General features: G+C 45.1%; 3 protein-coding genes across 8 annotated transcripts; 1 reads left to right on the forward strand and 2 right to left on the reverse strand.

The window, feature by feature from the left end:
- Nucleotides 1-1,631: 1,631 nt before the first annotated feature.
- LOC109744522 (uncharacterized) lies at nucleotides 1,632-7,356 on the forward strand. Of its 4 annotated transcripts, none has more exons than XM_020312850.4 (7): nucleotides 1,632-1,767; nucleotides 2,464-3,939; nucleotides 4,041-4,292; nucleotides 4,906-4,986; nucleotides 5,915-6,056; nucleotides 6,132-6,559; nucleotides 7,171-7,356. In XM_020312850.4, the coding sequence occupies exons 2-7, from the start codon at nucleotides 2,701-2,703 to the stop codon at nucleotides 7,225-7,227; spliced, it is 2,199 nt and encodes a 732-aa protein (XP_020168439.1). In that variant the 5' UTR covers nucleotides 1,632-1,767; nucleotides 2,464-2,700; the 3' UTR covers nucleotides 7,228-7,356. The 4 variants fall into 4 exon arrangements, with proteins under 4 accessions (XP_020168439.1, XP_020168437.1, XP_020168436.1 ...); XM_020312848.4 differs by having other exon boundaries at nucleotides 1,634-1,767; nucleotides 2,374-3,939; XM_020312847.4 differs by having other exon boundaries at nucleotides 1,646-1,915; nucleotides 2,374-3,939.
- A 226-nt stretch (nucleotides 7,357-7,582) lies between these two features.
- LOC109753940 (phytyl ester synthase 1, chloroplastic) lies at nucleotides 7,583-12,675 on the reverse strand. The gene is made up of 14 exons (XM_020312862.4): nucleotides 12,161-12,675; nucleotides 10,795-10,846; nucleotides 10,660-10,715; nucleotides 10,362-10,520; nucleotides 10,173-10,277; nucleotides 10,008-10,093; nucleotides 9,808-9,929; nucleotides 9,510-9,618; nucleotides 9,154-9,284; nucleotides 8,706-9,075; nucleotides 8,512-8,625; nucleotides 8,352-8,437; nucleotides 8,135-8,244; nucleotides 7,583-7,963 (listed from the first exon to the last, which is right to left on the reverse strand). The coding sequence occupies exons 1-14, from the start codon at nucleotides 12,486-12,488 to the stop codon at nucleotides 7,773-7,775; spliced, it is 2,019 nt and encodes a 672-aa protein (XP_020168451.1). The 5' UTR covers nucleotides 12,489-12,675; the 3' UTR covers nucleotides 7,583-7,772.
- Nucleotides 12,676-13,881: 1,206 nt separating this feature from the next.
- Nucleotides 13,882-18,372, reverse strand: LOC109753941 (phytyl ester synthase 2, chloroplastic). Of its 3 annotated transcripts, XM_045229038.2 has the most exons (14): nucleotides 17,908-18,372; nucleotides 17,340-17,391; nucleotides 17,194-17,249; nucleotides 16,874-17,032; nucleotides 16,676-16,780; nucleotides 16,494-16,579; nucleotides 16,283-16,404; nucleotides 15,985-16,093; nucleotides 15,693-15,823; nucleotides 15,245-15,614; nucleotides 15,046-15,159; nucleotides 14,834-14,922; nucleotides 14,622-14,731; nucleotides 13,883-14,306 (listed from the first exon to the last, which is right to left on the reverse strand). In XM_045229038.2, the coding sequence occupies exons 1-14, from the start codon at nucleotides 18,263-18,265 to the stop codon at nucleotides 14,116-14,118; spliced, it is 2,052 nt and encodes a 683-aa protein (XP_045084973.1). In that variant the 5' UTR covers nucleotides 18,266-18,372; the 3' UTR covers nucleotides 13,883-14,115. The 3 variants fall into 3 exon arrangements, with proteins under 3 accessions (XP_045084972.1, XP_045084973.1, XP_073356616.1); XM_045229037.2 differs by having other exon boundaries at nucleotides 13,882-14,306; nucleotides 17,194-17,391; XM_073500515.1 differs by lacking the exons at nucleotides 15,693-15,823; nucleotides 15,985-16,093; nucleotides 16,283-16,404; ... (4 more) ...; nucleotides 17,340-17,391; nucleotides 17,908-18,372 and having other exon boundaries at nucleotides 13,884-14,306; nucleotides 15,245-15,605.
- Nucleotides 18,373-22,707: the final 4,335 nt, after the last annotated feature.

Below are 22,707 nucleotides of genomic sequence, written 5' to 3' on the forward strand. Positions count from 1 at the left end.
GGTGAGCGTTTAATATGCTTAGCGTGTAATTAATATCATACCAAATATCAACGTTTGTGCTAATCACATACAATAATTAACGTGTAACTGATATTCTACCTAATATAAACATGAAACTAAAATTCTATTAATATCCTACTTAATATTAACATGCATTGTACGTAGGCATTTACTAGTTGATGCAAGTGTCACATAGGGAAATAGACGAGTGTCAAATAGATTCTTTTTCAGGGCCAAGTAAGGAAATCTCTCGGAAAGTTTTTTCGAGTGAAAACGCTTAAGCCGAGCTCAAGAAAAGGCTCGGGTCTAGCTCGACTCTGGATTAACAAAACCATCAACCGATGATGATTACAACGAACAACATCTTACAAACAACGGGAAAATAAAAGGACAACAGAGACGCAACCCCATATGGCGATACAAGGGGAAGAAGGCAAACTACTGACTATAAAATTAGAAGCACAAGCTACATCATTGAAGTCTCGACCATCAATGCTGAATGATCAGAGTGAGATGTGAATCATGGGGAAAATTAAGCCACCAGATAACGGTACAGCCATCGCTCACACCTACTTGACAAGACGGCGTGACGATGCCACCCGCCTCTACCGTCGATGAAGGCCACTATCTTCTCACCCTAGAACGGAGGGCACTGCACCGTCGGCTAGGTGGAGAAGCTCCCCAAGAGCAGACATGGACACACAACAATCTGCCAATAGCGCACACCATCAAACACGACCACCTTACCACAAAGAGAACCCAAGGAGAATAGCCCACGCCTACGGTAGGAAGCACACAAAATGGGCATAACATATAGGAGAGGTCGCCATCGAAGACATGGCTTGAAGACTGAGAAACAAAACCATGGAGACATGCAGGAACTCACCACGCCCGTCGGCTCTCAACACCACTGACACATCACAATTGCCACCCACACAGCTGAGCGATTCTCTCAGAAAGTACAATGTCCTTTCCAACCAAACTATAAATTCTGAGCAGCTGAGTGACTTCTTGCCGACCACCATTACTACCTACATTGCCAGCGATATCACTCATTGGCCCTCCCCAGTTCCTTGCCCACACACTCCCTCCCTGCCACATGCTGGCCCCACAACACTATCTCGGCTATGTCACCAGCGTATCCACGAGCGTCCACCACCATATCCCAACCTTCCCTACCAACACATGACCAACGTTTTGTCAATCTCACTTCCATCACTTATCAACAAGGCTTTGCCATCTCGAGTATTTTCACTGAGCTCAGGAGCTCCGACATATCATAGCCCATTGCCGGAGGTAGGCAATATGTGTGGGTGGGTGGGTGGGTGTGTGTGGGGGGGAGGGGGGGGGGGAGAGCAATGCCACATCCGATGGCTATCGCCAAAGTGGGAAAACATCGAGCATTACTAACCCTAACCTTTTCGTGCGTAGTTTGATTTGGTATTGCTACATTACCTTTTTCCCTGCACAAATAGGGTGCTGACAAATATTGGTTTCCATACAGTGGAAATTGGAAAACAAATATTATTTTTCAATTTGGCGCAAACCGCAATTTAAAAAAAAAAATGGTGAAAAGGAATGGGCCGCAGGGAGAAAATCCTTGGACGGTAGGAATCTATTTAAGCCATGGCGGAGACGGGAGAGAGAAGAACCCAATGCCCAAGCTAGCACATCATGAGGCGGACGCGGAGGCCGAGAACAATCGCACAAGATAACCCGGGACCGGAGAAGGGGATCGCTCAGGCGAATGGCCCAATCCCTTCCTCGGTAAATCCGCTAGCAAGATCATCGTCCTGCCTAAATTCCCCGTGCTTCCGATCGAATCGCTCCGGTTGCCGCAGGAAACCCAATCTGGTTTCCCTCTTTTCCTGAACCAAAGAAATCCCCCGATCGCTGCTCCGCGGCTGCTTTTCCGGTCAGTTTCTTGATCTGGTTCGCGGGCTGATGCCTGCCGCCCTGGATTTCTGCGGCACCCTTTTCTCCTTTGTATGTATGGATTTTTGGTCCGTGTGGTGGGGGATCTTGGATGCCTTCATGTGTGATTCTAGTTCTTTTGCTCTGGTCGTCGATGCGGTGATCGCTTTCAGATCGTTCCTAGTTTCCTCGATCTGAGTCCATCTAGATTGCCTTCTGTTCCCCTCTGTCGCCCATAGATTTAGCCCCAAGATTAATTTTTAACACTGTTGATGTGCAACGGACAGTTTTTATTTGCTGATTTTGCTGCATTACATCATATATTACATAATTTGTAGTTCATTGTTGTTTCTGATGTGTAGAGCTCTGTAAATGGACAATGCCATACTGTTTCTGCAGAGATAAATGGCTAGGAATCAATTCGACAATGTGGTGACAGCCTTTGATTTGTTTATGCAGGACTGCTTCCTGAACTGTTGGCATGGTTCATCGTAGGTTCCTTGTTGCTTGTTCAGGCTCTAAACTGTGCTTCATCTCCAATTGTTGCAGTAACTTCAAGAGCATGATTGGCGGTTCGACGATGGCATCTTCACTGCTGATGGATTCGAATCAGAAACCTCAATGCAGTTGAAGCCTTCGTGCAGAGTCAGAGTTAGTTGTTACTAGAACAATTGCAACAGTTTTGGAGATTGGAAGTAATAGCTGAAGGGGTCATTGGAAGATCCAAATTAGCACATTTTAGGAGCAACTTCTAGTTTGTTCTCCTTTTGTTGAAGGTACATTGTGATGGGTTTGCCTCAGGTTCCTGCAATTAAGGAGGAGGAGCCTCCTAAGCTGAGTACATGTGTAGTTAGTCCTCCTTGTTTTGGTGGTAGTGATAATAGTGATTTGGGCAGGCTTCCCACCGGAGGCTCAAGTAACAGGGCATTTCCATACCCATCCATCAGCGAGCTGAAGAGAAAAGCTGCGTTAGATTCTCTGAATGGATTTGATGGAAATTTTGGAGCCAGCCATGCTGTCGATGGGCATGCAGACTCCCAAGGCCTAAAACTTGATTCGAGGAATCCAAGTTCTAGATCATGCCCTAAGTTGCGACCTTCTGTTCAGATGCCTGCGAGGAGGGTTATTGGGTTTGAATCAGGTTTTGCTGGTTTCAAGGGAGATTCTGATACAATGGTAGCTGACAAAATGAATTCATCTTTAGTCATCAACACTTGCCGTTCATCTACTGAACAGCATGGGCCTCAAGCAAGGAAAAGGGTGTTATCGCCTTTAACTAATGTGCTCCATGGACACTTCAGCGGCGATGCGCTAAATATTGGTTCTGCTGATGCCAAAATGCAGCATTCTGATCAAGTTAGGCAGCTTTGCACCTCTGGATTTCAAGATTGTAAAAAAGCCCACACTGCGTCTCTTGATTCGTTTGAATCACCTACTTGGCCAGCCTTCAGACACTCCAGTTGGAGCAAAACACAGGTAGTTGATAAGTTTAGCAGTAATATATTCACCGATGGTCCTTTGCTTGAGGGCAGGGAGTCATATTCTTGTTCAGATCACCTAGAGGCCGAAAGGATTGTGAATCTCAAAAGGGTTGCGGTAGCTGTTCCACTACCAAAATTAGCACATTCCCCTCCACTCAGCTTGTCCCCTCTCGGCCCAAAATGGATGCAGAGAGGGAAGAATGTGGGGGCTCAGAGAGATTTAGCCAGAGAAATTGAAAATGATTTTCTAGACTCAAAGGAAACAGAAATATCAATAGGTGAAGATGGTTCTGAACATGGCGATAGAATCAGGGCAAGGGATGCAGCAGGTAAAACAACCATCTTGCATGTTAACTTTGATGCGATGACCCCTAAGAGGTGTTCAGATAGAAGACTCCAAAATCGGGTCCCAGAATCTGCACCTGTATCCCCACGCATTGGATGTCTTTGGGGTTTAAGCCTCTTTCCTGTAAGAAGGTCACTAGTTGGCTCCTTCGAGGAGTCCCTTTTATCTGGTCGCTATTCGTGTGGAAAAGATAAGCAGGTCCGCAGTGTGTCTTTTACTACTTTCCTCCTAACTGAGTTTTTCAGTTGGACACCGCACACATTTTTTTGGTATTTATTCTGTTTTTTCTTGAAATGCAGAATATTGATGGTTTTCTGGCTGTCCTGAATGTGACCGGCGGCAACTTCTCTCCCCCAACTCAGAAGCTTCCATTTGCAGTAACCAGCATTGATGAGGATAGCTCCCTGCTGTACTATTCGTCGATTGATCTTGCTGGGAGGTTGCCTACTAACAACAGCAAAAGCCCAAAACTTAAAAGAAGCTCCAACAATAATGATTCAAGATCATCGAGAAGTCGCTTACACATCCCAATTAAAGGGCGCATTCAGCTGGTACTAAATTATTGGCCTTACTAAATACTGGATTGTTTCTGATGAATTGGTGCATTACTATGTATATGTTTTTGCACTGGGCATGAGTTCAACTTTCTCTGGGATGCCCGCCCTTGCTAGTATGGTAGTCTCTCGCTCTTTTCCCAATATAACACTTGACTCATTTTGCCTGTGTGTGAAGCCCTGAAGTTTTAATAAGCTAATCGAATGATGAAAATATTAGAATATACAATAGGTGGGGCATGGGTGCAGGCCTGGGTTTTTGATTTTGTACTGATAATTTCTTTTTCTTTCTCACCCTATTGCTAATCTTCACAAGCTCACACCACTGTGCTGAACTATCTAAACAAATAAAACATCCTCAATTCACTATAATTGATGCCTCAAGTATCTGTTTACTATTTTCTGCCATTTCGAAAATGGAATATGAAATTCAAAGTTTGCTCTTCGTGTGTGCATGTCAATATCTGACGCTAATTGTGAGGCTGATGTACTGTCTCAATCTCCACCACCCTCGAGTCATTCTTTTCTTGGCTAATCTATTTAAAGTTCTATTTAACCGTCATACTTTGATGCACCTGTTTTACAAGAAGCAAACTGTTGCCCTTGACAGGTGGTCAGTAACCCAGAGAAGACACCGCTGCACACCTTCTTTTGCAACTATGATTTGAGTGGCATGCCTGCTGGAACCAAGGTATGTGAAGTAGGGAGTTGTTGCAAGGCCTGTAACTTCTCACTATTTTCATTGTCATGTAGACCTAAATACTGAAGACAATCACAGATTTTCTTTACCGCCATGGCTTGGATTTCTTGTTTCCATATGGGTTACCAGCAGAATATTTATTGTGTAGACTTGCTCTGTTGAGATTCTCAATATTTCCGAGTTCCTATGGCATATTTGTCAACTTTGTTGAGTTACTGGGATCCCATATCTGCAACTGTTTATAGCTGTTATATCAGAACTTGGAAATATATAGAATTTTATTATCGTGCTGATTACTCCATAGGGATTCTCAATTTAGTTGAGTTCCTATGATGGTGTATTTCTCAATTTTGTCAAGTTATTACAATGACATATATGCAACTGTTTCATAGGTGAAATGCCCCTCCCCCCTCCCTTTAAGTTTATACATGAAACATATATCTTAAATGTGGTTGTATGCCAATGCCATTCATAAACTTCTATTTTTGGTAGATATAACAAGCAAAAGGTTTTCCCTCATATCAGTAGTCTTACTGTGAGATGATAGTAGAATTGTCCCAGGTTCGTTTTGTAGTTAGCGACACTGGTTGCCGCTGTGGCGACTAGGCCAGTATACTGATCGTCTGGCTGTAACTGAAAATGTTACCATTTCATTGGATGTCAGTAAATTTGACCTGCAATATACTGATACACTGGAAAAAGCTAACTTGACGTTTGTCAAAAGGAGCCATTTTGAAGTATTTCGAGTAATGGTGTTTGCCTATTTAGAAGGGCTCATAATTATTCGCCTTTTTGTCCCAAACTTGCATCAAGACGTGCTTTATTTGTTTTGAATAAGAAAGTGTGTCGTGATTATTCGTCTTTTTTTTAACTTCTTTTCTCGAGTTCATCTTATTTCTTTTATTTTAAAATGGGACAGACTTTCGTGCGGCAAAAGGTCACTCTATCATCTGTTCCTCCTTCTAATCCAGTGAAAGAAGGAAGCGATGCCAGTCACACAAAGGTCGAGTCAGTCCAATATGGAAGTGAACTTAGAGAATGCGGCACTCTGTTTTCTGAATGTAATGCCAATACCATTGATAGCTAAAGTGAAATTGTCGAGTTCAATTTGCTGATGAATTATTTTAATTTTGCAGGCTGTGAACAGGGGCAGAACTGCTACTTGACTGATGAATCAGAGAAGGGAGGTCACACCAACAGAACATGTTGCTCAATGGAATGTGACATTAGCGAATCAAATGAATCGAGTCCCATTGGGAGCTCAGAAAGTCGGACTAATGCCAATGGTTGCTGCTGTCAAATAGACAGTGAAAAGAAGTCTTGCTGCAGACCTTCCAAAGTGAATGATAGTTCAGCTGGAGGCGTTCTTCGTTATGCTTTGCACCTGCGTTTTCTGAGCCCCCTTTCCAAGAAATCATCAAGATCGATGCAGCGGACCAAACCTGGCATGTCATCAGAACCACTCAATCGGAGTACCGCTACCGAGGAAGAGAAGCGATTTTATCTCTACAATGATATTAGAGTTGTCTTTCCTCAAAGGCACTCAGATTCAGACGAAGGCGAGGTATGTAGAAACTGAGATCACTCTAGGTTGTGTAGCTGTCTCCTTTAACACAACTTCCTTTTTGTTCCTTTCTGCACTAGTGAAACTGAGTAATTTTGCCTATAGCACGTATAGTATTCTTCTTTTCCTCGAACATGCAGTAATATGTGACAAGGCCAAAAACTTGCAAGACCAAGCACCGTAACAGAACTACAAAGGCAAACAAACCGAACGAAATTGGACTTGGCAAAAACAACAAGCCTGCACAGCACTACAAAAAAGCGAAAAAGATCAGCAGAAAAGGGTTGGCGCATGCAAAGCTAGCGGAGAATCCTAGGGTGCAGTGGCAGCCTCCACAGGGCCTTGACACATGGATAGTATTCTAGATTTCCCAAAATTGCTGATTAGGATGCTAAAATACTGAGATTTTGCTGTTGCTCTTTTGACCTCTACATTCTGACAGATTACATTATAGGGCACATCAATTTGGCACATGCAGATATTAACATAAAATAGTATATGGTGTTATTAAAAGTGCGGCGTTGCATATCTTATTATTATATTTATTGCTTTGATTTTCCTGTCTTAAAGTTACATCTGTATCTCTAACTGAATTTTCTGTCTTGTTGCAGCTCCGGGTTGAGCATGACTTCCCTGCTGATCCCAAGTACTTCGACATAAGCAACTGATGCTTGAACACCTAACATGAAATGTGTACATATCATGCCATCACTAACTTGTCAGTTAGTCTCTTTGTGTTTATTACCATTACCATGTACAGAATTAATAATTGCAATGGAATATCCCATTTCTTCCAATTTCGTGTTTTGTCTAGAACATGGTCAACACAATCTCTGTCATGGTGTGTGTTTTCTTTTATTTGGGAAATTGCCATTCTAGTGACGCACAACCACTGTGCTTAGTTTCTTTTTGTTGTTCTTTAGCACAATATACTGGTAGATATTAACGAAAGAACATTTAGTGACTGGAAAAGCTTCTGGTCCTTCACCCAGTCATCATTTGGAATCAGAGCCCCTGCCCAGCTTAGTAAATCCGCTAATCTACTTCACATAGAAATTTACAGTTCTGAACTTAGTTTTTTATATTTATTGACCCTTCTAATTTGAATAAACTGCAATTAAAAATAACTATGTATATAAAAGATTAACATGAACAACGTAAACAATTGGCTTGGATCCTAACTAATGGTATTCTGGAAGTGATCATCTCAGCCTCAGGGTTCAAATGTGGGTATTTCTGCATCAGAACCATGAGCTGCCTGATATAGAAGCCTGGGCAGTATGCTCCTGTAGGGATCCTCCTCTCTCTTCTCCTTCAGATACTTGATGCAGCTCTCCACTTCAGATTTGACATGCAAATAGAGGTGCTGGGCCTTCTCTTTGTCTCTTAGCTCCTTCTCCCTCCCTATGCAAACAAGAAGCAAACCTAATCAGACATCGGGTCACAGCAATTTGTTTGCATGCATTCTTGTTTTTCAATCATCAGAAAAGAATAACAGTGTAGTGTGTGTTGACTTGCCATGGGAACATTTAGAAAAATCTTTTCAGATTACTATTTGCTAGTGCAACTGGTTACCTTTTGTTTCAATAGGCTCCCCAAAGATGAAGTAAAACCTTCCTGGCATTTTTGGCGTCAGCACTACAGGATGCATATCTTGATTCTTTATCTCTCCCGTAGAATCAGTCCTTTGAAACAACAAGGTAAATCAAGATAATTGATTTCTTATGGGCAAACATTTGGGAGACTACAAAACTAAATAAAATTTTGCTTCTAAAATAAAATCAAAATATACCTTAGCTTTAGCCCCTCTTCATTTAGCTTCTTGTCAAGGATGTCATAAAATGGAAGCTTCATAAGATCGTTGTAGTCTAACAACATCTGAGGTGAAAAACATTGTTTCTGTACATTAGAAATAGCAGAGCAAGATAACATACTCTTGAGGTGGCACTTACATCACATATATCATCTTCTCCAACCACTCCAAATGGTATTATTGTTGCTCCAAACCTTGATGCCATCCGCACAAATTCAGACTGCTCAGGCCAAAATAGCCTGTATTCCTCGCCCTGTAAACAACTGTCACCTTCCAGAACAATCGATGTTTTTACTGTCTCCAAAGATATATTATGCTCTAACAAATTCTTACCTTCCTATGAAGAGCTTCACGCGCGCCTCCCGGATACAGCAAAACGAATTGCTTCTCTGAAAGGAGCTTGTAAAAGTTCACCGCCGTAACAGGCACCGCACCCATGATCCGGTGGAGGTCGTAGTTCGACGAATCCGGTATGAGCTGGTCTGAACTCTCGTTGAACATGAATGGATGCGCTAACCCGCGGATGTGGATTCCAGTACTTCTCAGAACTCCTGTTACCAGGGGTCCAAGCTCAAACCCCATGAGCATGTGGTACCCAACAAGCAAGACAGGGCCCGCCCTTGGCAGCCCTGCCAGTCCCCTCACTATTTTCCCATCAGGCAGTGTTGATAACATCACCGGATCAGTGGCAAAAGTCAGGAGCCTGAAGTTTCAGGAAATGCAACAGCAGTTCAGTACTCATGTCACAACCCATCAAGCTTGAGCCTTAGAGGAATGGTACCTGTCACGATCGATCGCCTTTTCGAGCTCATCATCGCTCAGCGGTAGAAAGTCTAAAACATAGTCTGTCTGCCTGGAGCGGCGATAGTCTCCGGCTCCTTTAATGGTTGTCACTAGATCAAATCCATCTTCCTGCCAGGTTTTCATGCAATTATAGGGTAGAATTTTGAAATGCTCGAATACTGTAGAATTTTCTTTCTTGAGAGATCGAATGCTATGGTTGATGCAAATGGTGATTTGGACCATGGAAGAAATGGGGTCCAAGTGCATGCCAAGGATATGACTGCAGACACATTGCTAAAATAATAGGTTGTTTCTGTATGTCTTTTATCAGTAAGGATTATTTATCTGTATTACCAACAAGATTTTGTGCCCATTATCCCTGAAGTGACGGACTCTGCATTTCTTTAGCGTGCCACGCAGTCTTTCAGCCTCGTCGCGGCTTGGCAGGAGTTCATCATTTCCACTGACAAAAAAGATTACCAACTTCAGATATGTCTAAGCAAGTGCAATATGCTCGAAAGGAGAATCATGGGAGTGTGGCAGTGAATTGATGAAAGCATTTGGACACTGCTCTTCTTAGCATTTGCAAGGGAACATTCTCCTCAGATCTCAGCTATACTTTATGAGTGTGACTACTGCAGGTCATTCATACCTAGCGACCACCAGGGTCTGGGCTTTGACTGCATGTAAGCGAGAATTGACAAACGACGACGCTGTCCTCAACATCTTCATCTTCCAGACAATGGATTCCTTTGGCAAAATATCAGCCAAATACTGCAGAAAGAAGCATCATTACGACTGTGGCAAAAAAAATATACAGAGAAGAAATTTCCTCAATATTTTGCAGCTCACCATGAGAGAAGGCAACAAACCACTGGCGACCTCCGATAATGCCTGACCAGCTCCACCGAATCTCGGCGACATCTTCATGAAGTTGCCTGAAAGAGTTACTGTGATGAGTAGGTGCACATCAAGTTCAAGCCTGCTGAAATTTTCCTCATGGAGGTGGTGCTAAACCTGTGAGAAAATTTAGGAGTTGTGGAGTGCTCGAATGGAAGGGATCAGGGACCAAGTCTAGGAGTGCTGAGAGAGACTGCAGCTGTGACCTGTGGAAAGATGTCCCTGCAAAATGAATACCAAAACGCAGGCTGGTCAATAACAAGTTACTGTCACCGAAAGAAAGAACAGAGTGATGGGAGGCAAGACCTGGGTTGACTAGGACCAGTACCAAATCGACGTCTCGGTTCCGCGCCGCCACGGCAAGAGCAATGCACGCTCCGACGGATTCTCCAACAAGATAGACTGGCCTGTCGGGTGCCCTCGAGCTCTCTGATTTCACCGTCCTCTCCACGTGCTCGACAAGTCCTGCGTTCATCGGTGAGGTGTCAGAGCCTTTTTGGTCAGTCAGGGCCTCAAAGTAGATATGCAAACCGGGATTGCAAGATGATCATTTGAAGAATGAAGCATGGCTTTGTTTTTGGTTCAGTTCTGAAAGTCGACGCACCTTGGAAGGTGGTACGGTCCTGGACGGGTATATGCAAGCACCACATGTCGAACATCCTGCAGAGCAGAAACAGTCACTAGCTGCAGCGATGAATAAACAGAGAGGCGATTTTGGATCCCTTGTGATTGCTCGTACTTTGCTAATCTCTCGTGGTGCCGGATCAGCCCTAGGCCAACTCCATCGATTCCTGCAAGACCACAGTTACTGCAGACAGTTACTCCATTTCTTCTCATCTTTCAAGTGGCAAGGAACAACAAAGTGACTTGATCATCAATGAGAAAATGTTTGGAAGCTCCTCCAATCATCCAGCCATATGCAGTTGGTACCAGCCACACAAAAAGAGAGATTTGGCAACAAGTTCATAGGATCACTAGTAGGGGTAGGGCATTTTAGAGACCAAGCTCCATGAAGGCCTTTATTTTGAAAATTTTAAAATTCAAAATTTTCAGTTTCAAAAAATTCTGAAAAATGAATACACATGCATGCAGGGATGTAATGTGCATGAATAAAATTTCAGGATGAAATACCTTGAATTGCGAGCTGCACAAAAAGAACAAAATCATGAACTTTGAGGATGAACAGTGCGTATGATAAAAGCCCCAGATTTGTCTTTTTTGTGTAGATCTCAATTTAGCATATTTCGACCTGAAATTTGCATACATGTCATTATGTATCTACTAGGTATATGTGTATTTATCTCAAAAAAAATTGAAACTGAAAAGTTTGAATTTTGATGTTTTCAGACTAAGGCCTCCATGGAGCTTGGTCTCCGTTTGGCATTTTCGCACTACTAGTAGTATTTTGTTTGGTACTGAATCTGGCAAAAGAATCAAGGCCCTGATCCGGTGTCTCCACAACTGAACCCAGGAATAGGACAGCATTGTATTCATGTGGTATTGTACAAGTCACTGTCCATCTGATCCTGCTGCCCACCAGCTGGAGAAAGCCCAGTGCAGTTTTGCCATGCTAATTATAGCGAGAAACTGAGCATCACGCGGTCCCGTGCACCGACGCATGTGTGTGGGATTTTCAAGCGTACGTACTTTTTAAATCGTTGCTTATGGTTTCGGCACGATCTGGCAGGTCAAGAAGATTGGCTGCCATGAGCCCATGTGTGTGACAGTGCAAGCCCACCTACCTAATCTTGGATATCCATCCATCCATCCATTGTTTAAAAAGCAGTGCTCATCTTCGACCATCATCCCTCTTATTTTAGTGCTGCTGCACTGTTGTTGATGTGCTTGAATAATAATAATATGTGGTCAAGGCTTCGATATATTTCTCTAAAATTAACTTTAGGCTGCTGATGGAGAGCAGGATTACTTAAGCAACACTACTCAGATTCATTTTCCGATTAAAAAGGATATCCAAGTAAGTTTCCATGACGATGCTCAAACACTGCGTTTTGACCGCCTCCGAGGTCGAAGAAATGCGCCTACGTTACTACGTATACTACGCAAAAGAAAGAAGAAAGAAATGCGCCCACGTATACATTACATACCGGGCAAGTAGAGCAGCGTCGGCGCGCCGGGGACGCGCTCGCCGCCGCCGCCGCACTCGAGCGGCGCGAACCATCTGGGCGGCCCGCCGTCCGGCCGCCGCGCCATCTCCCGCGCCGCCTCCGCGTACTCCCTCACCCCTGGCCTCCTCCCGGCCTTCGCCGTCGCGTCCATCGACGACAATGGCGCCGGCCTCGGCGCCCCGCTCCTGGTGGCGGACGCGGTCCACCGCGGTAGCTGCGCCGTCCTCCTGCGCGGCGCCCGGCAGGAGAGGAGACGCGGCCTCGGCGGAGCGAAGGCCGACGGCGTGGTCGCGGCGGCGGCAGCCATGCGCGCGCCGTGCTCTTGACGATCGCTGCCTCGCTGGTGCGCGCGTGCTGCTGCCTGCGCTTGTGTGTCGTCGTGTCTCGTGTGTATGGACTTTGAGGGAGACGTGTGTGTCTTCGGGGTTGCCCAACAGAAGATGGTGGCTTGTTGTTGACTTCACTTCTGTAAACCACCGTGTGTTCCCTTAAAATTTATAGGCACACGTGTTGCGGTGGAAGGCCTTTTGGTCCTCGGCGAAATGATCAATTTGAGAATTGCCGAATTTCTTGTAACTGTTCTGGCAAGCTTCATAAAAAGTCGAGTTGGGCTCAACCGGCCGCGCCTCCATCCGCCGGCCTAGAGGCCCTCCCCCGCCACCTCTCCCGCGTCGTCGTCGTCGTGCGGTGCCGGCGGCGGCGGCCCCTGCTTTTCCCCTCCCGGAGGCGATCTTGCGCGGGGAGGCGCGTCTCCTGGTGGTGCGCTCAGGCGGCGGGGCAACCTGGCGCGGGTGAGGGAGGTTGGCTGCGCGGCGGAGCTTCGCGGTGCTGCGGGATGGTAGCGCCTGCTCGGCCCAGATCTGGGCCGGGGCTTCTCATGGGCGGCGGAGCCCCCTAGAGGTGGAGTTGGGGCGTAGGGAGGCTTTGCGGGCCCGGGTAGCATGGTGTGCCTCTGCTGTCGCGTCCGGTCGGCTACCGCGACGGTGTTGGAGGCACAGGCCTCGGGCACGATGGCAGTGGAGGCGGTTCCCTCCGGCGCGGCTCCAATGCTGCCCCTCCCAATTCCCGGCGTTCCTCTCTCCATCCTCTAGGCCTCGTGATGGCGATCTCAGTGAGGCGGCATAGATGATTTCAAGACCGTGGTGGCGTATACTGGCGGGTGGCAAGCTGGCTGGTTGGCTCCGAATCGGGCGGGTAGTGGTGGTTGGGGTGCGGGAGAAATCCGTGCCGGTTCATCCGGCGCCGACGCGGTGTCGCCTGCGGGTGCCGCGTTTCCTTCCTGAAGGGCGTCGGTGTTACCCATCCCGCACTCCTTTTCGCGTGCCTGGGGGAACCTTAGGACACATCCGAGCAGCAGCGTCATTGACGTCGCATCCCTTCTTGGAGGTGCTTCTTGGTACGCGGCGGTTCGGAGCCTTGTGCGGTGGGACGAATCTGAAGGGCCCAACGGTGGTGGATCATTCGTGCTTTGTCGAGCTGCCGTTGTTGACATTTAGTTCTTCTTTCTTTCTCTTTTAGGCTTGATGTGCTGTTTGCCTCATCAGTTATCTTGTGATCGATGGAAGTTGCTTTATAATATAAAGCGGGGAAAAATCCTTTTTCGGAAATTTCATAAAAATTGGATGGATTCTGAAATGTTCTTTTCGAATAAGGTCCCTAACTAACCAGGTTCAAATAGAGCGAAACAAAATTTGCCGCTTACTCAGAGAAACCTAGAGCCTTTACCGAACACGCAAATACAGGGTATCCTTGATCCCTGGTGTCCGGAGTTTACACTCCGACAACTATAATTTCCCTGAAAAAAATGAATAAACTACAATTATCTTCAGGTAAATTAATAACAAATAACTATGTATGTAAAATGTTAACACGAAGAATATAAACAATTGGTTTGGGTCCTAACTAATAGTGTTCTGGAAGTGCTCTTCTCAGCCTCAGGGTTCAAATGTGGGTATTTCTGCATCAGAACCATGAGTTGCCTGATACAGAAGCCTGGGCAGTATGCTCCTGTAGGGATCCTCCTCTCTCTTCTCCTTCAGATACTTGATGCAGCTCTCCACTTCAGATTTGACATGCAAATACAGGTGCTGGGCCTTCTCTTTGTCTCTTAGCTCCTTCTCCCTCCCTGTGCAAACAAGTAAACCAATCGAAAACACAAGAAGCAAACCTGATCAGACATTGGGTCTTCGAAATAAGGCTGCATGCATTCTGACTCATTTTTCGATTATCGAAAAAGAATAACTATATGAAGTAGTGTATGTTGATTTGCCATGAGAACATCTAAAACATGTTTTCAGATTACCACTCCCTCTGTCCGGAAATACTCATCGGAGAAATGGATGTATCTAGATGTATTTTAGTTCTAGATGCATTCATTTTTATACATTTCTCCGACAAGTATTTCGGGACGGAGGGAGTATTTGCTAGTACAACTGGTTACCTCTTGTTTCAATAGGCTTCCCAAAGATGAAGTAAAACCTCCCTGGCACTTTTGGCGTAAGCACTACAGGATGCATATCTTGGTTTTTTATCTCTCCCGTAGAATCAGTCCTTTGAAACAACAAGATACATCAAGATCATTAATCTCTTACAGGCAAAATATATGGGACACCAAAAAGAAACTTCTGGTTCTGAATTAAAATCATAATATACCTTAGCTTTCTTAGACCACCTTCATTTATCTTCTTGTCAATGGTGTCATAAAATGGGAGCTTCACAAGATCATTGTAGTCTAACAACAACTGAGGTGAAAAACATTGTTTCTATGCATTAGATAAATCAAGGAGATGGCAAACTAAGACGGCATATTTTACTTATTTTTACTTTTTTTTAAAAGACGACATATTTTTTGAGGTGGCACTTACATCACATATATCATCTTCTCCGACCACTCCAAATGGTACGATTGTTGCTCCAAACCTTGACGCCATCCGCACGAACTCAGATTGCTCAGGCCAAAACAGCTTGTATTCCTCCCCCTGTAAACAACTATGTCATCTCCCAAAACAATCGGTGTTTTCACTGCCCACAAGATATGTTTTGCTCTCCATACCAAATTCTTACCTTCCTATGAAGAGCTTCACGCGCGCCTCCCGGGAACAGCAGCACGAACTGCTTCTCTGAAAGGAGCTTGTAAAAGTTCACCCCGGTAACAGGCACCGCACCCATGATCCGGGGGAGATCGAAATACGACGTATCCGGCATGAGCTGCTCTGAACTCTCGTTGAACAAGAATGGATGCGCTAAGCCGCGGATGTGGATTCCAGTGCTTTTCAGCACTCCTGTGACCAAGGGTCCAAGCTCAAACCCCATGAGCATGTGGTACCCAACGAACAGGACAGGGCCCTCCCTTGGCAGCCCTGCCAGTCCCCTCACTATCCTCCCATCAGTCAGTGTCGATAGCATCACCGGGTCAGTGGCAAAATTCAGGAGCCTGAAGTTTCAGGAAATTCAGCAGCAGTTTAGTAGTCACATAACAATCCATCAACCTTTAATTTTACAGAAACGGCACCTGTCGTGATCAATCGCCTTTTCGAGCTCATCGGGAGTTGGCGGTAGATAGTCTGAAACAAAGTCTGGCTGCCTGGAGCGGCGATAGTATGTAGATCCTTTAATGCTTGTCGCTAGATCAAACCCATCTTCCTGCCAGGTTTTTGGGCAGTAACAGGTTAGAATTTTGAAACGCTTGAATGCTACAGTTGATGCAAATGGTGATATTGGTAATTTGGTCCATGGAAGAAGTGGGTTTCAAGTGCAACCAAGGATATACATAGGTAAAGAACTCTGTTATTTATCTTCATTACCAGCAAGATTTTGTGGCCATTGTCCCTGAAGTGACGGATTCTGCAGTTCTTTAGCTTGGCACGTAGCCTTTCAGCCTCGTCGCGGCTTGGCAGCAGTTCATCATTTCCACTGAAAAAAAGATCACCAATTTCTGGTAAATGTGCATCATAGGCTCAAAAGGAAAATCATTGGAATGTTGCAGAGGATTCATGTAAAGCATTTGGACACTGTACTCTTCTCATCATTTGTAAGGATTAATGTAAAGCATTTGGACAAAATGAGCATATATTTTGTCAGTGTGACTATTGCAGATCATACCTAGCAACCACCAGGGTCTGGGCTTTGACTGCATGTAAGCGAGAATTGACATATGATGCCGCCGTCCTCAACATTTTCAACTTCCACACAATGGATTCCTTTGGCAAAATATCAGTCAGGTACTGCAGAAAGAAGCACACAAAAGCATCATTAGGACTGCGGCAAAAAAACATATGCAGAGAAGCAATTTCCTCAATATTTTGCAGCTCACCATGAGAGAAGGCAGCAAACCAGTGGTGACCTCTGACAATGCCTGACCAGCTTCATCAAATCTTGGAGACATCTTCATGAAGTTGCCTAAAAGAGTTGAGCTGTGATCAGTAGATGCACATCAAAGTCTGCTGTTCATCTAACAGCAAGTCAGAAATTTTCCTCGCGGAGATGGTGCCAAACCTGTGAGGAAATTTAGGAACTGCGGAGTGCTTAAATGGAATGGATCAGGGACCAAATCCAGGAATGCTGAGAGAGACTGCAGCTGTGACCTGTGGAAAGATGTTCCTGTAAATAGATGCCAAAATGCAGATTGGTTAGTAAGAAGTTACTGTCACCGAAAGGAAAAACAGAGCAATGCATGGATGATGGAAGCTAGACCTGGGTTGACTAGGACCAATACCAAATCGACGTCTCGGTTCCGCGCCGCCACGGCGAGAGCAATGCACGCTCCGATGGATTCTCCAACAAGATAGACTGGTCTGTCCGGTGCCCGTGACCTCTCTGATTTCACTGTCCTCTCCACGTACTCAACAAGACCTGCATTCATCTCCCAAGTTCCATCCAGATTGCTTATCAGCAAGGCCCCAGAATATGTGGCAATAGTCATACTGGAATACTCCAAGATGAACATTTTCTTGAAGAATGAAGCATGGCATTTGTGTACTTCAGTTCTGGAAATCCGCACGAGAAACACGCACCTTGGAAGGTCGTGCGGTCTTGGACGGGTATATGCAAGCACCAAACGTCGAACATTCTGCAGAGTAGAACACAAACTGTCATTAGCTGCAGTGGTGGGTGAAAAAAGAGAGACACAACCTTGGATCTCTTGTGATTGGTCTTATACTTTGCTAATCTCTCGTGGTGCCGGATGAGCCCTAATCCAACTCCATCGATGCCTGCAAGACCACAGTTACTGAAGACTGTCACTCCATTTCTCAGGAAGCAAAGGGACTCGATGAATGAGAAAATGTTGCAGTCATGCAGACGCATGACAAGAACGATCAGGCAACGACTTCATAGGAGGAGAGTTGTATTTTCTGGTACACGTCTGAATCTGGCAAAAAGAATCAAAGCCCTGGTTCGGTGGCTCCACAACTGAACCCAGGAATAGGGAATTATTCTAGTAGTACAGAGGTCACTGTCCATCTGATCCTGCGGCTGCCAACTGCTGAAGAAAGCACCGGAGCATGTCTGTGAGGTTTTCAAAGTGTTTTTTTTTATGGTTTCTGGTCAAGAACATATTGCTGCCACGAGTCTTATTTTTACACGCTTTGCCATGAGTCCAGAAAGCCTGAGAATGTTCATGCAGTATGCTCTGACCATATGCGGCAGAAATTTTCAACGCGAGCGGTAGAAGAAATGCGCGCACGACGGCGAAAAGATACCACGAAGAGGTGCGCGTGCACACATACCAGGCAAGTAGAGCAGCGTCGGCGCGCCGGGGACGCGCTCGCCGCCGGCGCACCCGAGCGGCGCGAACCACCTCGGCGGCCCGCCGTCCGGCCGCCGCGCCATCTCCCGCGCAGCCTCCACGTACTCCCTCACCCCTGGTCTACTCCCGGACTTGATCGTCGCGTGCATCGACGACGACGCCGCCGGCGACGCGGGCCGCGGCCTCGGGGCTCGGCTCTTGGACGCGGACGCGGACGCGACCCACCGCGGCAGCGGCGTCACCCTTCTGCGTGAGCCTGGCGATGCCCGATGAGGGAGGAGACGCGGGCCCGGCGGCGCGATGGCCGACGGCGTGGCCGTGGCAGCGGCGGCGGCCATGATCGGGCGCTGCTCAGTTCTTGGTCGCTGGTTCGTGCGTGCTGCCGCGCTTGTTGTGTGTCGTGGTGTGAGGGCGGGAGACGTGTATTCGAGAAGGGTGCTCGGTAGCTTCTGTAATCAGCACGCCCGTGCAGAGGTTTATAGGCACGCCGTTCAGGACTTCACGCTACAGGATCTTTCATGCGTGTGAAACACTCAAAAGTCGTGTCGGCTCAAATGCACAGTAACAAAATCTTAAAAAATGACAAAAAATTTCAAATACAAACATCTACTTGCATTTTTTAAACAAACCTGATTTGGTGTTTACCTAGGTGCATATTTCCGTGAAGATATAATATACAGAGTGTTTAAAAAATGTTTTTAGAGCACGGCGAATGACATTTCTTCAAATTCATTGGTGCGTAGAATAGACAACCATGTTTGTTGTCAAAAAATATACTATATGGAATTTTCTTTGGGCTTTCTAGGTAATTGTCTAGATTTTATTGTTCACACAGGTTCATGTGCATCTTGAAGAAAAACTCCCGCGTCCGCAAAACTGCAGAGACGACCGCAAGACCGATGCGGCAACCAACAAGAAATCAAACACGCCATCAAGAAGAACGACCATCGTAAAGCTATATCTGCATGCAGGCGCCATCGTCGACACTTCTTCCTAGTATTTTGAGTATACTAGCATCTCCTTCCTTTTTAGTTGAGTACACTAGCATCTTTGACCTATGCTGCTAATCGCACATGTCAGGGGACAGTAGCGTATTTTTCAGTGAATAACATAAAATCATCATTTTTCAGGTTAGGGTTCTGAAAAGGTCTGTCTAGGACACATCTAGATGTGACATAAGTTGATGTCCACTCTGTTTGTGATCTATTTCTTTTGTCCTAGTTTTTTTGTTTCTTGTTGCTACATTATATACTTGTGGGAGTTTAGATGTGACATCCTTAAAAAACATCTAGATGTGAATTAGACAAACTGGTTCTGAAAACCTACCTCTTTTAAAAACATGACAGCTACCTACCACTTCAGTTGTTTTCTGTTTCAAAAAACACAAATGGATGCATGATTAAAATGTAATCAGGCTTATGACAGCTGGAGCCCACCCATTAGGTCCACCTGGCTCGAAAGTCAACTCCGTTAAAGCTAATCATAATGAGAGTAACATAGGTAGTAACATGCATGCCACATAAGCAAAAAATGTGATGTGGCAAGTAATTAAAAAGGAAAGAGACAAATAGAGTAACATAATATGTTACCATCACATAACGGTTCCCAATACTAAATGAGTCTATGAAGTAATAAATGAGGTGATGCATAACACTACACACACATATATATAGGTAAATTGTTTGGGACACCTAGGTGCCTGGGGCTGTTATGGTAACTCATATTCATTAGTGCATGGCATACAATTGATAATTAATGGCTTTCCATTTCTTTTGCATGCACTAGTAACCTAAATGGTCAATGATTTTTTTCCAAAACAAAAATAATCTAAACACTCATACCTGGGTGCGTATACATGTACATGTAACAAAGAGATAACCACGTGTACATGTTATTTGACCATGACACCAGTTAATGGGTATTATACCTAATGAAAATATGTACGTGTTGTTTTATACTCAATAAAAATATACACATAAATGTCATAAATTTTAATAAATACTTGTTGGTGTTATATTCAATGGAAATATACACATACATATAGATACCTTAATGTGAATATACACATGAATATACATACCTCCATGTTAATATACACATGAATATGTACGCATTGGTGTTATACCCAATGAAAATATTCACATAAATATATATAACTCGATTTAAATTTTATTTGTATATACCCATAAATTTCACACCTTTTAATAAGTGGTACATGTACCCGAGAAATCCACATATACATTTTATTAGACCGTGATACCAGTTAGCGAGTATTATACCTAATAAAAATATGCACATGTGGTGTTATACCCAATGAAAATATGTACGTGTTGGTGTTATACCCAATGAGAATATATATACGTGTTGGTGTTATACTCGATCAAAATATGTACGTGTTGGTGTACGTGCTAAAAATGTTGGGTATTATTTTTTTAATAAATTTATCTTGCATCTACCATTCATGCGAAAAATTATGATAAATAAATAATTGCAATTTCCAATCAAGAAGGGACAAATAATGACACGTATTAATTAGACAACCATTATTACTTAACATAACAATAACGCCATGCAAACAAATAGGAAAGTAGTAATGTAGGTATGCATGCAAAATTTAAACACATCTTATCAACAAAATCTAGTATGATCCAACGGCATCTAGGCAAAGAGCCTGGACATCAATATATATTTTACTACCCACTATAGAGGTAGTAACATAGGTAGGTAAGCGCAAGTACAATAATGCCTAGTCAGCCGGCTACAAGCCGTTCCACGTCAGAAAAAATCTAGCTGAAGGGGAGAGAAGGCAGGAGGGAGAAGGGAGCGGGCGCTCCCTGAGTCGCCCGGCTACAACGCACAAACCGATGAACAGCCGCCCGCTTGCAGCCCATTGCGAGCGCCGGAGCCGGCGCTCTCGATCCCGTGCGTCTTCCTCACCTCCCGCGCTTCTTCCATCACCAGTTTACCACCGCACAACTCCTTCCTTCCCTTGCCCAAAGTCGTTTCTTGTGCGCCAAATCGAAGATATAAAGCCCCAAAATCAGCCCCAATTTGCCCCGGGTGAACCCTAGAATCGCCGGCGGTGCAGCATCAACGAGATGGGCCAGCATCCTAGAAGGATGCGTGCACCGGCGCCTCTGGAGGTCCCTCCATCGGAGCCTCAGGTTGACATGCCGCCGGCGCCTGATCTCATCCGGCCGCAGGGGCATCGGTTCGTTCAGCGGACGCCTGAACTCGTCATGCCGCCGGTGCCTCACTTCGTCCCGGCCCAGATCATGCCGCCGGCCTCCCCATCAACATGCTGACCCGCCAGGCCGACTGCAGCAGATTCTTCGGCTGAAGGTCCTTGCTGGGCACCGACGGCCCAACATTGGTGGTCTACATCTCCTTGGTATATTGACGACTCAGATCTACAAGTATTGTATGTGTCCCTGCTAGTTGCTGCACCTGTGTCCATGTTTATCTCAACTCTGAACAATCATATATTGACGACTCAGATCCATACCCATCCTAGTGTGCATGTTTATCTCAACTGCAAGAAGATTGCAGCCATATAGGTAATTATAGAACTTGAATTAGTACCTGATCCTAGTGCAAGGCCATCCTTCATAGTGGACAGAAAAGGAGAAACATGCACATTAATCTTAATCTAAGAAGCTCCATACCCATCTGTAAGCATTGTGCAATGAAAAAAAAATAAAGTAGTGTACAAGATCACTAAATCTACTGAAATTTCCTTTTGTATTAGCACCAAGTTTATCTGAATCAGGCTTTGTGGAAGCAAAAAAGAGAGTGAAGAACAGGGAACAGAAAATATAATGTACAGTATGAAAAACAGAGAATATTGGCTGTGCTACCTAGTAGCTAGTACAAAGCTTCAGAATACTTGCCTACACTTTGGAAGTAGTCAACTAACAAAATTGAGGAGAGTTAGTCAATTAGTCTGTGTGAAATGTTTGCCACAAAGATGTTGTTTACGTTGGATCACAACAAGTAACATATACATGCAAGTATTAAATATCCAAGTCTTTATTAGAGTCACTCTTATAGCCAACCTAAAAGCCAGACTATTGTATGTGAAGGCTTTATAGATGATGTGGAGCTGGCTTATAGCCAGCAGCCGGCTGCGCTATTAACCATGCTCTAACATGCTCCCCACTATGACCAACCTAATACGAACCGTTTTGCTGGCCGTTATGACGGGTGAGCCCCACGTGGCAGAATAGTTTCATGTTAGGTATTCACTCCGTGTCTTCTCTATGGCCAGATGCCTGCAGCGACGTGGCAAGAGTGGTACCAGCCAAACCCTGCGGAGCGATGGGACACGCAGCCACGCACGCTCCTCCCCGGATGTGGACGCACTAGCCAGCCGGCTGGACATCGTACGTGTGGGGAAGCACTTCTAACTTGTATCCCGAAAAGAAAGAAGATATAGACTTGTAGCCCGGTGAAAGGAAAGCTGTGCATGCATGCAGTGCAGCTGGTCGATGTCGATCGGTTGGTCTCCGGTCGGCGGCGAAGACCTGCCTACCTCACCTCACCTCGCCGGGGAGATGAGAAGTTCCGCCGGGCTATCTATCTATCCATCTGTCGTATGTACGTAGGTGTGGGTTTACGTTGCGTTTAGCTAGCTCTGTCTTGGTAGCTAGCTACAGTGACAGATTTGGCGTCCACCTTATTTGGTTGGCCAATTTGCTCGCATAGCACGCGTACGTGGTTCAGTTCAGAGCTCCAAATCTTTTTTTTAGCTCCAAATCAAATGCACCGCACGTCTGACGTC

The sequence above is a fragment of the Aegilops tauschii genome, chromosome 5 (assembly GCF_002575655.3).
Source record: "Aegilops tauschii subsp. strangulata cultivar AL8/78 chromosome 5, Aet v6.0, whole genome shotgun sequence".
Lineage (NCBI taxonomy): Eukaryota > Viridiplantae > Streptophyta > Magnoliopsida > Poales > Poaceae > Aegilops > Aegilops tauschii.